The sequence below is a fragment of the Nanorana parkeri genome, unplaced genomic scaffold (assembly GCF_000935625.1).
Source record: "Nanorana parkeri isolate BGI_ZX_2015 unplaced genomic scaffold, ASM93562v1 scaffold550, whole genome shotgun sequence".
In the NCBI taxonomy this organism is placed as follows: Eukaryota; Metazoa; Chordata; class Amphibia; order Anura; family Dicroglossidae; genus Nanorana; species Nanorana parkeri.
The window spans coordinates 617,414-631,332 of NW_017306818.1; the positions used below are offsets into that span (position 1 = coordinate 617,414).

Below are 13,919 nucleotides of genomic sequence, written 5' to 3' on the forward strand. Positions count from 1 at the left end.
CCCTGATATTTCCCTTTTAAAATAGAAAAATAGATTGAGGACACAAAGTCCTCAATCCCCTGTTATCAATGAACAGGAATCCTCTATGAGTGTTCCTGTTCATTCATAACATGAGAACATAGTGTGTTTACTATAACCACAATCATGAATGAACAGGAGGTGATGAACACTCCCATTCATTCATAATTGAGGATATAGTCAATCTACTATGTCCTCAATTATTTGCAAACACTTAGGGGTCTATTCAATAAGCTGCCGTAGGCAGCCGAGTTAACGACCGACCCGAAGTGAATTGAGCTGAACGCTGTTCGGCTATTCACTTCAAGTTTGTACGGCTGATTTCAAACTGGGAGACACGCTGTCACAGGAGGCTGAGCGAGTAGTGCGGGGAGGAGAGCTCGATCTGACAGCTGACTCCACAACCAGCTCAGAGCTCAGCCTCCTGTGACAGTGCGGGCTGTCGCCGCCCACACACCGCTCTGCCAATCTGTGATAGGAGGCTGAGCGGTGTGGGAGTAGAGACGCAGTCCTCTCTCAGCATATCGCAGATAGCTGATATATCGATGCATCCAAATAAATTGGCATGCTAAAATCATATAAAATTAGTCCTCCCTACTAGTTTGTGCGTCCATTTATAGTCACCCCTAAGCAGGTACCAGCAATGTTAAATGTTTAGCCCAAAAGATACAAAAAGTCCATGTGGTACGAATTTAATATGATGTCATGGTATCACAGGGTGCCATTATCTTGATGCGTTTCGCGCCCAGTATCGGGGCTTCCTCAGGAGAATCGAATGCACATAGACAGATAGATGTAAAAATGAGCAAAGAACTATATCATGCCATATAACCATAAGTCCATACAAATGTGGTTAGTAAAAGCCAGAGGAACACTTTCCAAAGTATTCACAATCGCCAGTAGCAAGTGTGGCCGCCTAGCTACTGGTGATTGATAAATAACTTCCGTATGTATAAAGAATACATGTTAATAATTCATGACTGCTGTAATATACTAAATAAAGATCACTAATCATTGTGTATTTGTGTCTGATGGATCCACTTAAATAGGTCTACTTTTTGGTACTGGTTCCATTCTGAACTGTGTCTCTATTGTTAGCATACCCCAATACTGCATTGTTAGGGGTGCTGGTCTTTGGTTTCTGAAAATATATCTATGCTATCCCTGTTTAAATATGTATTATAAATATACATGTTCAACTTTCACTGTCATTCTGTCTTTACAGATCATGGCTGAAAGAGCTGTGGCCAATAACACTATCACTCGTTCTGTTACCTTAGAGACGATCTCACCTGAAGACTTACCAGTGCAAGGTTGGGAGATAACCAAAATATTCATAGAAATGTATTTGTATTGTAAGCAGGACAGCAAATCAGTTTTACTGATGCACCATATACAGGTGTAATCTAATATTATCACTCAACTACTTAGTTTAATCTATGAGTACCATTATATCATCTGCCAGGCTTAAAGTTAAGCTTCATCTAGTTTTTGCTGAAGGGGGAGGGGTCTGAACCTCTGTCAGCTTTTTATTAGGGATTAGTTTCCTTAATTTGTCCTACTGACCACAATAACTGGGAAAGAAAATGAGTGGAGACCCAAAATTTGGCAGTTGTCAGTGGAATAAGAGGTTATGGGAAATGTACAATGGGGTCATTTGTGACGGTGATAATGATCAAAGTTGAGATTTGGGATGGGTCACAGGCACAGGGTATTTCGATGTGAACTAACCATTCCCCTTTAAGCCTACTTAGATGAAAAAAATGTTTCATGCTAGCACATATGTAAAGCTAATATTAGAAAACAAATGTATTATTCCCTCTTGTTAGGACTGGAAAGCTGCCCAAAGTTAATGAGGGAACATTTGCTTTAGATTCACACATTGTAACACAAACAGATGGACATTTTGTTTCATATATCTCAGTCAACACATTTTACTGTCTATGATTCTAAAATGGAAAAAAATATATTAATATAGTAATATTTCCAATCTATAGATGGAGTTATTTGCATGCCGGTGGTTTCAACAATGTGTACCACAAGCAGCTAAAATTGGAAAGAATGTAGAATGAGCTGGGAATAAACTTCAAGCATGAATTTCACTTTAGATATTACAGACTTGTTGTTGTTGTTTTCGATTGCCATACAAAAAACTAAACTTGCTACCAAGAAAGCAGACTTTTCATCTGGCCAGAGGTGTTGGTGGATAGATTTGATGAAGGTTAGGCTTGTACTGTACAGAATCATAGCTATAGTCTTCTGGGCCCTGGTGCATAATGTGAATCAGAGCCACCCCTTTGTATTCGGCAACCATAGAGAGGTATACTCACTATAGTCCATGAAGGGGCTTTTCAGGCTTTTCAACAGCTTCTGTTTTTACACTATGGAGTTGTTAACCGTATGTCCATTTTGTAACCAGAAGGATTAGCGTTTCTTTTTTTTGTCTGGGTCATTTTCCATTCCTGGGATACCTAATAGCTCTGTTACCATTGGCATAACTCTCAGGGTCATTAGACCACAGCAAGCCACCACAGTGTCAATGCAGGGTTATCTTTAGATATGCTTCACACAATATGAACATGTGACCATGAAAGTGTCTTCAAGCTGGCAAACACAATTAAATTATGCTTTAGTGGCTGCAGCAAGGGGACAGAAGGAAGCACACTGTAGCCATTGGTGCAGTAGCAATTGCATCCTCTTCTACCCCTCTAGCAACACGGAGAAATGAACGTATACAAAAAAAATAATATATATATATCCCTATTACTATCTACATATTTACATACGGTAGTGACAGACTGCCCATCTGTCACACCTTCCAGAAGTATATTTTTTTTGGATCAGCTTTATTGTAACTTTTCACATTTATAAGTTTTTTTTTTAAGCTGATGTTTTATATGATTTTTTTCGTTCCTTATATAATATCTTATATTTTACATTTAATACCTGGTACTTTCATGTTACACTGTTTGCAGAACATATTGGGTTTCCTATAAGAAAGCCCAGCACTAGCTGTGTGTTTACCGAGTACTCCTGGTCACATGGAATCCAGTAGAGCAGAGTCTTTGCTGACAGGGAGGCTGGCATGTCCCTTTATTGATCATTATGTATGTTATTAGTATGTGATCTAATATCCTCTAATGCAGATCTGTCACAATAGGAGAGTAAACCAGCTTTCTGATCCCTTGGAATACTAGCTTTGCACTCATCACCTGCTTGCTGTATGTGATAAATATAGTTACATAGTTACATAGTTGGTAAGGTTGAATAAAGACACAGGTCCATCCAGTTCAACCTGTGTGTGTGTGTGTGTGTGTGTGTGTGTGTGTGTGTGTATGAATACATACCATAAATCTGAAATATTCTTGTAGCTGAAATAAGAAAATATGAACATTGTATTAATTTAGAACTAAACATAATGCTTGAATAAGAAAAATATATTTGAAAGCACTATACATTCGCTTTAAAGATGGATAACTTTATAGAATTCTCAAACAATTGCAATGGATAAGGGAAGCAGTCATACAAGGACATACAACATGCTGTCCTTACATGAACTCATGGATCATTCTAACCATTTAATATCTCAGCGGATAAAAAGCTCAGAAGTGGCACTAATCCACCCATTAATCGGGATATTGCCATACTCAGGCCCTTTGATGTTCCTTAGCAAATAATAAAACATCCTCAATGATCAGAACTGCTTTGTCATATCATTAGCAGCAAGTTATCCCATTGCTGTAGCCATAATACATTTGACATCTGAACAAACAGGAAAAAAAAACATGTTATCAGCTTTGACTAAGATACATTTTTCCTTTTTGCAGCACAATCATTTTTTTTAGCAATAATAAACAAGAAAGCTCTAGGAAAGCACTCTGATGGAAAAGTGAAATATGGTGTTAATAACCCTCTGCAGCGTTTCCATCATTGTAGCCTGTGTTATACATTTAGTGAATGGATGACAATTTCACATGCTTTGTTTATTTTAGTTGATATTCTGGATACTGTGCGGGAGTCCATTCAGAAATATGAACTGTTTTTCATTGGCAGCCTTCCCGTCTCAAAGCCGATGGGTGAGTTATCGTTATTCTGTGTCAGCTCCTCCAGGGAGCCCTTTACTGCAACAACTAATAAATACTTAGAATACAATGTATTCCTTTATCTTCACTCTCTGTGGTATTATGATGCATTATATGTTTCCTCTGAAAAGCTGTACAACGTAATTGCAGATGACAACATCTAATCTTTTGAAAAGGTGCATATCCACAAATTTAAAGCTGCACTCTAGGCAGATATGAAAGGCACAGTTATGTATTCATTGATATTTATGAAATATATATGTTTAAAGGATACTTCCACTTTCCCAGGAGCACTGGAGTTTGTTTTTCTGGCACTGAGGTGTGCCGAGAATGTGCATGTGCAGCTTAGTGTACATTCTAAAGTAGATTGCAAACAGGCAAGTACATTTTTTTTACTGCAGGAAAGAATGCATTTGTCTCTTTTTCAATAATCTTCTTCTTGCTAACAATTTTTTTGTTAGTTTAGATTCCCTTTAAGTTGTTTCAGTATCCTATATATATAAAATGCATTTATGAGGCATGGATCAGTGTTTTATAAATGTGCCAGGTAACATTTTAATAAAAAAGGAGTTTGATATTCATGGTTACTGCTGATTTATAAGTGAACCCCTTAGTGTATGTTATTGTCCAAAATACTATTTTTTTTTACTTTGTTTACAATAGATGCATACTACTATGGTATACTAATGCTTTGTATGAAACATGCAGAAGAAGTATTTTTAATAACTAATCTCCTGTGTGCAGGGATGGATGTACTGAATGATACCATAGAAAACATAATCAGCACCACACTTAGGGAAAACTGGACAGCTGCTGTCATTGAGGTGACTGACAGAACAGTGACTGTTCAACGGAGAGAGGTAATTCTAATTTGCCTTTATGGTTGTAATACTTTTTACTTATATATTAACTTGTTATATTATTTTAATGTTCCTGCACTGATTTTCTCTGTGAAAATGGCAATGCTTCCTATTGTCTAAAATGTTGCATTTACAGATTAAAATTGATGTGGAATTGTCAAATAGAAGATTTCTGTACTTGTTTGCATCACAATGTTTACAAGAAGCAAGTGGAGAACTCCAGGCAACTTCCTGTTATTCTGTTTACAGCAGAAAGACAGGCCTGGAGCAAAAGAAATAAAGAATTGTGCGTAGGGACAGCATGACAGGGGGAGAAGGGGAGCCAGGTAGAGAAGGGTTAACTTCTAGGTAAAAGAAAGGGGTAGAAGGAGGGGTTGCTTACCAAATTGGTTGAACGTTTGGCAAGGCGGGACTTCTTAAGGGCGATCTGTGCAGAGGTGGAGGGAAGCGGTTTTCCCTTCCGCCCGCCCCATTGTTTTTCATCTTTTTCCTTTTTGTTTTTAGGTTCTGGATATGTTGGCTCGTCACGGCAGTCTTTTGGTGGTTTGGGGTCCTTGAAGGTGATCTGGATGCCTGGTTTATCGGAATAACGGTTGGGGACCCATCCTAGGCGTGGTGTCCTTTAAGTGATGGTCAATTGGTTTGACCACTAAGTTTTGGGCTGAAAGTGTCTGCAGTCAACAGATATTTGTCCCTGTGGCGGTGGTGTTCCGGCTTGGGGCCCATCGTTAGTTATCTGCAGATGCAGGTTATGGGGTGGTTTTTGTTACTTTGTGCGCCTTCAAGGACCCAGAAACCAGTTGTTAATTGTATAGCTGTGCTATTTTGTTTAATAATATTATGATTATTGATGTATTTATTTTGATATTGAATTAAACAATTGCTGCTGTGGCCCCTTTTAAACTCCATACAGGTCTAGTGTGATTTCCTGGGGAAAAAGCAGGTGATGGGTGGGGTACTCAGCAAGTTAAGTGGGGTTTCTGTTTTAGATTTGCTTCCTCTGAAATACGCTTGTCAAGGTAACTCACTTGTTTCAGCTCTGGTGGGCCTTAGTCATAGCAGGGCTGTAACATGTAAGTGGGAGTTTCTATTCTGACTCCGATTGTTGTATTAGCAATTTATCCCTTCCTGAGACCTCTATGCCTGGCCTGTATAAGCAGATATAATCACTGCAAACAATCTTCATCAGATAGCTTTTATCACAAAGTGCTTTATTGCATCCATCAGGTTACAGCAGACAACAGGATACAGCAGATGAATGAATAGACAGTATTTGAAGGTCAGGATGATAAGCTAGCATGTACATGTGGTCATGTTATAGTCAGCAATGATGCTAGACGACTAATTGGAGAAGAACGGCGGTACCTTACACACAAGGAGAGGGAATGCAGAAAAACATGGTGCAAAAACCAAAATGCCCAATAGATGGCAGTATAATAACCAGCTATACAACTGCTCTATTACATGGCTTAAGGAACATTAACGATGTGCTTTCCCAACTCACAGTAATATAAATATTAACCGTGGCTATGCATTGTCATATTTTTACAACTATGTAACAGCACAGTTTCTTTTCTAAACTTTACAGTTTGAAATAAAGATACATTTGGAGAAGATTCTGTGTATGCTGCCATTCTGGATTGTGGCTTTGCACTGTGGTGGTTAAATGCGGAGTATAAAAGGGAGGTCAGAGCGCTGTATCCCAGGACTAAACCCACCCTTATTCCCCCTTTCTTCATCTGTTCCCCCTTGATTTTACCATTTCAATTTGCAATAGCCAATAGCAGGCTGGCTATTGCACCCGCTCACTGCTGTTGTCAATCAGCAGAGGAGAACCTAAAGGAGAACTTCAGGTCCACCTCTGCTGATTGACAGCAGCAGTGGGCGGGTACAATAGCCAGCAATATCCAGCCTCCTGGTACACTACAGCAGTTTTGACAATAGGAAGTCTGTGCCGTTGTTCTGTAATAATATCAAATGAGTCAGCACCTTAAAGAAATACTTCCACCTACCCTTCCAAGTATAATGCCATCAGACTAATTAATTTGGAATCTTTCAAGATTGTGGTGAAAAGGAATATTGAAGTAGTTGCGGCGCAGAGGTCTGCATTGCTGGATATAACATGAGCATCCCTCTGAATGTATTATTATCAGTGTTTTTGTTTATTCTGTATGTTGTATGCATGTTGCTAGATTCCTAATAGATCTAGGGCATCCCTGGGCACAACGTTGCAGGCCTTCTAGCATACCAAAAAGTGGGTACATTTATATCATTGCCCCCATATCATTTACCTCCTTTCAGGCATCCGCTGGGTGGAAGTTTTATAAATAAACCTATAAGTGTATGCGTTATGATATACCTTCATGTAAATATGTTACATTTGAACTCTTTATCATTTTATCATTTTGAGGTATGTGATACCTGAAATGGGAAAATATAAAAATCAAAGAGCTTGTCAAGTAGCTTTTAAATGTACAAGAATAATCACTGAGAAATAATTCCGTACCTGCGGGTATACCTTTTAGGAACCTGATTCTTGTCATGTAAACGGCAACCTAATTTATTAAAGCCCAACTTACTGAGTGGCTCTCCCTATCTTAATGACAACTGCTCCCCTTATTTCCATAGGTGGAAACTCTCCAAAATATTAGCCAATAACTCTGGCTAATCCAAACATTTCCAATCCATGTATTGTCACAATTGCCAGAATTTCGCCTATGAATTTTTAAGTGAGTGCTGTTTGTGTAGAGGACCATATTACTATAATTGAATCCCCTACAAGCCTACCACTATCAAACCATGCCACAAATATTTTGACACTGCCTCCTGTTCACAGCAGTGCACTAATTGCCTCACCATTATTCCCAGTCATGCCAATATTAGCCCTCCTTCCCTGCAATCTCAGTCTGATGGTGTTCTAAAAATTCCCAGGTACACTCATTTGTTGTCCTGATGTCACAGGGTCAAGGACTGGGGTAGAATGTCACCAATGGAGGGACTTCCTGATTGGTATTATTCATGCTTTTCATCAATCAGTGAAAGAGGGACTAGCTTAGTAAAGTCTCAAAAACAGATTCATTTGGAATAATGTCATAGGTTTACTGGGCTCATACTTATTACATCATAACAGTACACAACAACATTACATTCTGAGCAGAAACCCGTGCCAGTTACAGACAAACTGTGAGTCCTGAACTGCACCTAAAAGCCTGTCCTAACCATAAGTTCCTGATAGGCATTCAGCTAACTGCAGGCCCCAGGGGGCATTAGGCAGGTACCATACAACTACTGTTCTAATGTACTCATGTGACTCAAAATTGCAGATAGTGGGATACTGTCCGCTAAGTGCACAGCACAGAGCTGCACTGCAGCCGGGAAGGATCTCGACAATATTGTTGGGATCAATCTGGCTGCCTGAACAGAGAGAGGAAGGGAGACTCCATGTGGGGAGCGGTGACTGATAATCACTGATCTCCTCAGGGAGGAAACCATGAGCTGAGCATGTGACAGCAGCAGTGTACCATGCTGGCTCTAAGTTTTGGGAAGAGTATATTTTACACTCCCAATACTTCTCCTAGGAAGCCCCTCAGATGCGCATCCCATGCTTGCATTTGCCAGGGCTCTTTTTCACTGTAGCTCAAGGGGGACCTTTAAGAAGGTAGTTTGTCTTACACAAATAAAACATTTTTTCTTTTTTTTTATAAACGTAAATCTGCAGTGAAGTAAAACATTTAAAAAAATTGTCACAGAACAATTGTCACAGAACACAGTGCCATATGGTTCCACAACACACCTTTACTTTAATATGGTAATCCTCAGAGTTCTGCCAGAGCACCTATGCAAAGTTATTTTTTTCAGATAGTACAAATCGTAATAGCCATGTATTTTTTATTTGTTTGGCAGTTGTAGCTGAGCATAGCAACTTTGAATCTCTTTGGAGCTGGAGCCTTAGCTTGGGGTACTGAAGTAGCTCTGGAGCCTGAACCTGGGATGTTAAAGCCGCTTTAGAGCCTGAGCTGGTGGCGTCTGGGGCCTGAACTAAGGCTTTTGAAGCAGCTCTGGAGCCTTAGCTTGGGGTGTTGGAGCAGCTCTGGAGCCTGAACTCGGAGTGTTGAAGCATCTCCAGAGCTTGAGCTTGGGTTTCTAGAGCTGTCTGGAGCTGGAGCTGAGGCTTTGCATAAGCTCTGGAGCAAGGCTGAAACTGAATCCCAACCCCTGGAGCAACTCCAGAGTGGAAGCTGGCAAAAATGGGACACAGCCAACCCTATGCTATATCTAAACTATATGATCTTTTATTTTACCACCTGTACTGTCTTTTTTTCTGCCATCTTTAAGGGATAGCTGGAAGGCTCCAGTCTTCCTCTTACATGAAAAGAACAGCAAAAACGATTCTTTTCAGAACTGTTGCCTATTGCTAGAATCACAAAATTGGCTTGTTTTTAATGTTAGTGAAGGCACACTCCATGTGATGTTTTCATGATATTTAATTATATAGTAACAGGTATAAATTTTATATGTTTTAGGTTCCCGAAGAAGAGTCTGTCTGGCAATGCTCAGTTCGATATGTGACATTTATGGGTATTGGGAAAGATCCTCATACATTTGCAATGATCGTGGATGTAGGCACACAGTGTTTCCAGTGCACAGTATTTTGGTGTGAGCCAGATGCTGGACATGTCTCTGAGGCAGTACAGGCTGCATGTATGGTAAGTGATGTTCAGGTTTCCTGGGAGGATGACTAACACTTGCCACTCATCTTTATTTTGAAAGGCGAATTGGAAGTCAAGGAAAACCAAGGAAAGCTGTCCATATCCCTAATCAATGTTGTCTCAGGGAAGGCCCATGGTTCCTTTGTAGCCCCATCACTGTGACTTCCATTCCTGTTTCTTCTCACTGGCAGGAAAGACATTTTTCTGGGTCACATTTTAATTGTTGAAATGGCTGAAACGGATTAGGTCTTACATAAGGTGCATCTTTTTTTTATCAGGTTCAATATCAAAAATGTGTGGTAGCATCATCATCAAGAATGAAGTCCAAAGGTGGAAATGGCAAATCCCTTCTGAAAATAAAGAGGACTGCATCTGTGGACTCCCCAATCTCTCCTTTCAACTCATCAGGCCACTCTCTTCAGAAAAACGGGGGGACAAGTAAAAGAAGAGGAGTCATGGCTTTCTTTGAATCATTTAAGCAGAAACATGTCCGGCATACCTCTTAGACTAGGACAGAGATACAGGGAAGATATCTTTTTTATTTATTTTTGCCTGTTTTATAGATATTTTAGAAAGTTTGTTCTTTCTGTAACAACCAACGGTTGTTTACTATAATGTAATTCTGGGATAATTTCAGATGCTGAAATTCTGCTGTGCTATATCAGGAAGATACCATAACCAGGTTGAGTTATTTGACCAGAAAATGCAGTATGGCACTGAAGATAAATTAATAGCATGGTACTGTATATGCACACCAGTGAGAGTTAGTGTCCATACTGACCAGATTACAGCTTTTGTACAAAAAAGTAATGAAAGCTGTTATCTTGCTATTTACTATAACTAAAATGCTACATGGGCCTTTGTGCAGGGTGCTCAAATTCAATCTCCCAGGGAAAACAAATAACTTGGTTTGGGGTGAAGGGTAATTAGGGCACTTTATATGTAAAGCTATACCTACCTCTAAGTTTACCACTTTAATCTTCCTCCCATTGCATTCTGTTAGAACTATTTATCAGAACCAGTGGCTACAATGAACAGTAAAATCAGCAAGGGGAAGACAATGCTGGAGAAACTTGGATTTTCATGTTAGCAAGTGTACCTGTGTGCAAAAATGTATGTAGGCTTATACAGTATTGCAAGGCATGAAGCGCAGCACATAGCCACCAAAGAATCCATAGGGGTCTATTCACTAAGCCGCCGTAGGCAGCCTAGTGAACGACCGACCTGAAGCGAAGTGAGCTGAACGCTGTTTGGCTATTCACTTCAGGCTGGTACGGCTGATTTCAGCCGTATATCGGCTGAAATCAGCTGTACATCGGGTATCTTCGCGTGGCTTCGGGTCGGCCCTAACATGCTCAGCATGTTCGGCCAACCCGAAGTGCAGAAGGAGTTAGACTCAGCTGATCCAACATTTGGATCAGCTAAGCCGAACCTCTGGCAGGCTACTCGTTGCTTTTCGGTCTATTCTTATACATGCCGAACAGCAGTGAGTGTATAGCCGAATGCCGCTGAATCCCCCTCTGTGAGACCGAGCAGAATAGAAAAATAGTCAAAAAAGTAAAAAAAAAAAAATAGAAAACGATTGTGCGGAGCTAGCAGTGACAGCTAGCTCCACCCAACTGTTTTCTATTGGCCGGCGGTTCTGCTGCCGTCAAAAAAATAAAAATAAATAAATAAAAATGTTCGCCATAGGAATGCATTGCTAGGTTCCTATTGGCTATTCCTATTTGCTATTGGCAATAGCCAATAGCAAACTAGCTATCGCACCCGCCCTCTGCTGCTGTCAATCACTAGTGGGGACCTGATGGAGAACTGCAGGTCCCCTCTGCTGATTGACAGCAGCAGTGGGCAGGTGCAATAGCTAGTTTGCTATTGGCTATTGCAAATTTAAATAGCCAATGCATTCCTATGGTGAAAATATTTTTTTTATTCTGACGACAGCCAATGTCAGAAAAAAAAAAAGAAGAAAAAGCAGTGTTTCTCTCCTGGGCGGCCAGGAGCTCTGACTTTAGTGACCTGAATTCTGATTGTTTGCTATGAGTTACTGTACTTGCACTCTTGCTCTGTTTATGCATAATTAAACAAGACATAGACGGTTATATCGCTTATAACCTTCTATGTCTTGTTTAATTATGCAATTAGGGGGAGAGGTGTAAAACTAGGTATACACAGGGGGACTACCCACAATTTAGTAAATCTGTTTATGCATAAGCCTGAATATGTCAGAAATGACCACTGCATAAACCTAATAATTTTTTTCCCACTTTTAAAAAGAATAACAAAATGTATGCCTTGCAAGCCTTCTTACCATATGGATATCCTTAAATGCATTCCATGCAGCAAAGAGTATTGTATTATTTGAAGGACTTATTGTGTATAAAGAAATTACCAACTTTGATGCTGTACCAACCACATGTTGGGACATATAGACTAAGGAGATAAAGGCTGCTTGTTCCTCATATAAGAAGTAGATATAAAATCTATGAAAGTATGTAGTGAGCTAGGTCATGTAAATGTTAATCTTCGCTTTGTGTTTAAGGAATGAAAAGCACTGTAAAATATGCTTTAACTGTAAATATTTACTAGCACCACTAGTTTATCAGTGGATCTGTTCTTAATAAATTTGAAGCATTAAAATGTTATGAAAATTATTTTTAAGTTGTCTTATCAAACATCTGAAATTAATATGAATATTGTATAATTTGTACAAAATGCACATCTCTGTTCCAGACGCAGTGCTATCTGTCAGTCAACCCAAGATTGATATTATAGTTTTTAAAGTGACACTAAACTATTAACAAAAATGTATCGTATTTGTGTATCAATCGGCTGCAGATCCTCAAATCATTTCTGAATTCATGCTGACACTGTCCTTCCTTCTGGAGGGTTGCTACTTATGTTCCTCACGGTCCCTGTGTGTGTTCTAAAGTAGCCACCTCTCAAAGCTTGCTACAGTGATAGACTACAATATCACATTTTACAGGGTGAAGAGTTTGGAGAAAGCAGGAGATGTGAACAATCTAGGCCAAAATAGCTGAACTGGAAAGTGAGCTGAATTGAAGACTTTTTCCAAATCAGCTATTTTGTCCTAGATTGTTCACTTCTCCTGCCTTCTCCAAACTCTTCACCCTTTAGTGAATAGCCCTGTTAGTTTACTAATTTGTAATGAGATTGGAGTTTATCAGGGGAGTGAGCTTGGAGCGGTGGCTACTTCATAACACACATAGGGACCACGGGGAACAAAAGTAGCCACCCTCCAGAAGAAAGGTCAGTGTCGGCATGAATTCAGAGATGATTTGAGGATATACAGCCGAGTGATACACAAATAGGTTACATTTCTGTTAATAGTTAAGTCACTTGAATTTATTTTTTAAGATTTAACTCTAGTGTCACTTTAATGTTCTTATAATGAGGCAGCCTGAGGTGGTCGCCTCAGGCAGCATCTCATTAGGGGGAGGCAGAGGTGTGTGTGGGGGGGGGGGGGCAGCCACAGCTCCGGCTAAAACTAAACTACAGGCTTGAAGCTATGTACACATTTGAAATTGTGCAGTGGGAACTGTTTACCTGCAATATATGGGTCAAAAACACACCCCTAGTCTGCTGATTAGACACTGAGCAGCATAGTGATCAAGCAGCACTTTTCTCTCTCCTCCTGTCAACATGGTCTCTGATAGCACATCTGCATTGCAATAGTTCTGACCTTCCTCTCTGCTATTGTGCTCTGGTCTACAGCAGTAAAATATATAGCGACAAATTCTGGTGTTTACACTATTTGCATTTATTAATACATATAATCATTTTTACTAAATACATATCCGCATTTATTTAAAGCAGTGGTTCTCAACCCGTGTAACCTCGGGACCCACATGTTTCCTTGGTATGTAAATCCAAAACCAAAAATGTCATGTATTGCAGCTTAACAAATAGAGAGTTATAAACTCACTGGACTTCTAGCAGGATCAACATGTTTTTCCTCTTTGCACTCACTGAACCTATGTAAAAATATAACAAAATGCTTACAATTGTACATTTAACAGACCAGACAGAAGCAAATAAAAGAAATTCATAGTCAGCGTTTACTACGCCTTTTGTTATTATATTGGGTGTTTGTTTCCAAAGGCACTGTTTTATTGATTATTTTTTTCATTTGAAACATAGCCTTACAAAGAGTGTTTAAAACCTCACATAATTTATTCTCATTTTGCAATTTTTCTAATTGAATCTTCTGAATGTGACAGCATGTTTTCTTT

The 13,919-nt window shown here is 39.5% G+C and overlaps 1 protein-coding gene across 1 annotated transcript in view; it reads left to right on the forward strand.

Annotated features, from left to right (window-relative positions):
* APBB3 (amyloid beta precursor protein binding family B member 3) overlaps positions 1 to 10,366 on the forward strand; it is a 71,654-nt gene extending 61,288 nt beyond the window's left edge. Inside the window, exons 9-13 of the mRNA XM_018561906.1 lie at positions 1,244 to 1,331; positions 4,011 to 4,094; positions 4,845 to 4,960; positions 9,484 to 9,666; positions 9,948 to 10,366. Of these exons, the coding sequence (XP_018417408.1) occupies positions 1,244 to 1,331; positions 4,011 to 4,094; positions 4,845 to 4,960; positions 9,484 to 9,666; positions 9,948 to 10,175 (699 nt within the window). The 3' untranslated portion in view covers positions 10,176 to 10,366. The remainder of the gene's footprint in view (positions 1 to 1,243; positions 1,332 to 4,010; positions 4,095 to 4,844; positions 4,961 to 9,483; positions 9,667 to 9,947) is intronic.
* The last annotated feature ends 3,553 nt before the right edge of the window (positions 10,367 to 13,919 follow it).